The following is a 3,163-nucleotide window of genomic DNA, read 5'->3' as shown; positions in this document are numbered from 1 at the left end:
TGGGAGTTGCTGCAACAACTGGATGTAATTTTAATAAAAAAAAACATGCTCTGCTATTGAGGAAAAAAAAGTCCCTCAGACTCAGCTCCCAGCTAAAATCAGCCAGAATCCAGGTTTCCCACCCCTTCCAGTGGCCTGATGCGCGACGTGGGAGGAGCAATGAGCAAGTTGGGCCAGAGCAGCAGGGAGAGCGGGCTAGGGGAAGTCCCGGAAGTCATTGACCAGAGCAAGCAACAGCCTCTACGGGATCAGCTTGGGCTGAAGTCCCAACAATAACAGGCGCGCGGGCCGGGCGGGGGCTGTCGAGGCTAGAGTTTGGGGGCGGAACCCGTTTTGGGGGAGGCGGGTGGGACGCTTCCCAAGGCCGCAGGGGATTGGAGGAGAGAGATGAGGGGCGGTGGAGCTCGAGGAGTGGGCCGGGGAGCTAACGGGTCGACCGAGGCGAACGAGTGTTGATTGGGTGGCACAGAGGGAGACGGACCAGAGCTGCCCGCGGATTGGCCGGGGCGGGCTGTGAAGGCGTGGCCAGCACGCGCGAGAGGGAGCGCGAGGGAGCGGGCGGCCGGCCTGCCTGCCAGCCAGCCCGAGCCCAGGACGAGCGCGGTGGGCAGGGGTCGGATTGCTGAACGCGGCTCTGGAGGCGCGTCGCCCCAGCTGTCCTCCGCGGCTCGAGCACCCCATTTCTTTCCCTCCCCTCCCTAGCGCTCCGGCCTGGGGTCCCGGGGAGGGGAGCGGAGGGAAGGGACGAAGAAGGAGGTTTCGTGGAGTGCGGGCGGCGTGGGGCGAAGCGCGCGCTGCCTCTTGCTCTCCCGCCGCTGCCTTTGCCTCCTCGCCCGGTGCCGCGGCCCCGGGGCGGCCGCACTATGCAGGCGGACTGCCGGCCGCCGCGATGGCGAGCCGGGCGGTGGTGAGAGCCGGGCACAGCCCTCAACGTTTCCTAGTCCGGGCCGCGGTCGCCGCCCCCGCCCGGGCCGCGCTCTCCCTCTCCCGCTCCTACCCCCTCCCATTTCGCTCCAACTCCTCCTCCACCTCCTTCCCCAGGCCTCTGTTCCTCCTCCTCTTACTTATCCTGCTCCTGCTGCTCGAGGACGCCGGAGCCCAGCAAGGTGAGTTCTTCCCGAGGAGTGCGCTGCTCGCGGGGCCCCGGGGGCCGTGGGGCGCAGTGGGAGCCTCTGGGGTGCAGGGTGTCCGGGTCGTTACGGAGTCTGCAGACGCGCAGGGTAGTTGTGGTGCGCTTCGGTGCCTGGCCAGACCTGGTCCCGCACTCGCTGGGTTGAATTGCAAAGCTTGGCTGTCTGTTTTTCCCCAAGTTGGCGCGGCTTTACTTTTGGGGGAGCCCATTCATTTTTTTTGAAAAGAGGGAAGTAAGACCTTGCTATGAAGACCTCCTTTGGGCATTGGATTGTTCTGGGGAAAATATTTGAGAGGAAAAGGAGAAGTTTTGGAGATGCGCTGTCTAATGTTAAGCTAAGTGGATGGATGAACAGAGTAAAACGGCCAGGTAATTGAATAGCATCTTAAATCCATTGAAGGGAGTTGACGATTATCTTTTGTGAAAGTGCCAAGTTCAAAATCGAATAGAGTTGATTCTGGTTATCTTTGAGTCTTGGATTTAGAACATGCTCCTTGCAATCCCTGCCTATTCAGAATGGTGGTCTAGATAGATTGTTTGGGTCAGACTCTGCGTCTGGGACCCAAGGCTCTATTGCTCTATTGCCCAGAGGGAGCGATCCGTGTTAAATGGGCAAGCCCTTACAGAAAGTGACAAAACTTCTTTCCTACTACAATCCTTCGAGAACCTATTCCAGAGAGTACAAAGCTATTTACTTAATAATCATAGTTGAAAGAGAATGCTGGGCTGATTTCTTCCCCTTTTTAGTGCTTTATTTCAGGCATTGAACAGCAGTTTTGAAAACAGTTCGACATCAAGTTATTGAACACATTTCTGCATTGAATTTCCATTTTATTACAGTGAGAGAGATGAGAACTGGATTGTTACTTAATACTTGGAAGAGGTTTTTTTGTTTGTATTTAGGTTGATCTCCACGTTTAAGTCCAGCTCAATGTTGCTTTCATGTAGTTTTCAGTAGAGTATGCAATCATGGTCTTAAGCACATCATCTAACCCTAACCCTAACTTTGACAGGCATGTGGTAATATAATGTAAATGGAAACAATGTTTTTGGTAAACTGACCTCTTTCAGCTCTAGGCAGCATTCAGGTTTCAGTTAGATCATCTCCTTAATCGAATTCTTGAACATCAGCACTTAATAAATTAGAGTGAAATTCTTTCCTTCATTGAAATTTTAGAACCTATGCTTCTGTTTTCCTCCTGGTAGAAAGAAAAAGCAAAACAGGATTATATTAACATATAGCTAACACTAATTGAATGGGTCTTACTTTGTGACAACCCTTAGTGGTTTACATCTATTAACTCATTTAATCCTCACCACAGCCATCTGAGTTAAGTATTGTTATTCCATTTCAAACATAAGGAAACTGAGACACCCATAAAATAAGGTATATTGATACAAAGTATAACTACATAAGCAGGATACTCTGACCACTTTTGCTTATTTCAGAATCTGAAAGTGTTTCTGTCATGTTTTTAAAAAAGATCTTTGAATAGTTTATAACTGATTAAATGTCTCCTCTGCAAATGAGACAATTGCCTTGTTTTTCGAGTTTCTCAAGCCTGGCCTAATTAAGCATGCACCATTACCTTTTTTTTAAAGTTTAATTTTAGTTTTTACCAAGCATTTTAACTAGAGTATCTAGTTCTCTTTCACAGTGTCATGTTATATAAAAACATCAGTATAGATTAACACAAATAGAAATGATCCTGATAATTTAGAAGACCTGATTTCTAGTTCTCCCACGTTGACTGGGTAAATTTTGTAAAATCACTTCATTTGTTTGTACCTCAGTTTTCTACATCAGTAATATGAGTATATACCTGTTTCTTAGCTTGATGAAAATGAAGTGCTAGTACATAGGAGTCTGGCAAAGGGTAAAGTACAAACAGCTATAATAGACTATCATTGTTAATCATGAGCTTACTAAATTGATAAAGTAAGGGTCATTTAGGTATACATCACCTGAAAACCCAGAAATTGTATGGCATTTGAATTCCCCAATTTTTAAAAAATTGTATTTCTTACTCA

The 3,163-nt window shown here is 48.4% G+C and overlaps 1 protein-coding gene across 1 annotated transcript in view; it reads left to right on the top strand.

Moving 5' to 3' along the window:
* The first annotated feature begins 440 nt into the window (after positions 1-440).
* DCBLD2 (discoidin, CUB and LCCL domain containing 2) overlaps positions 441-3,163 on the top strand; it is an 83,969-nt gene continuing 81,246 nt past the window's right edge. The window contains exon 1 of the mRNA XM_069550762.1: positions 441-1,106. Within this exon, the coding sequence (XP_069406863.1) occupies positions 890-1,106 (217 nt within the window). The 5' untranslated portion in view covers positions 441-889. The remainder of the gene's footprint in view (positions 1,107-3,163) is intronic.

Source organism: Ovis canadensis, chromosome 1 (assembly GCF_042477335.2).
Source record: "Ovis canadensis isolate MfBH-ARS-UI-01 breed Bighorn chromosome 1, ARS-UI_OviCan_v2, whole genome shotgun sequence".
Lineage (NCBI taxonomy): Eukaryota > Metazoa > Chordata > Mammalia > Artiodactyla > Bovidae > Ovis > Ovis canadensis.
This window is presented reverse-complemented; position numbering and strand designations above follow the sequence as displayed.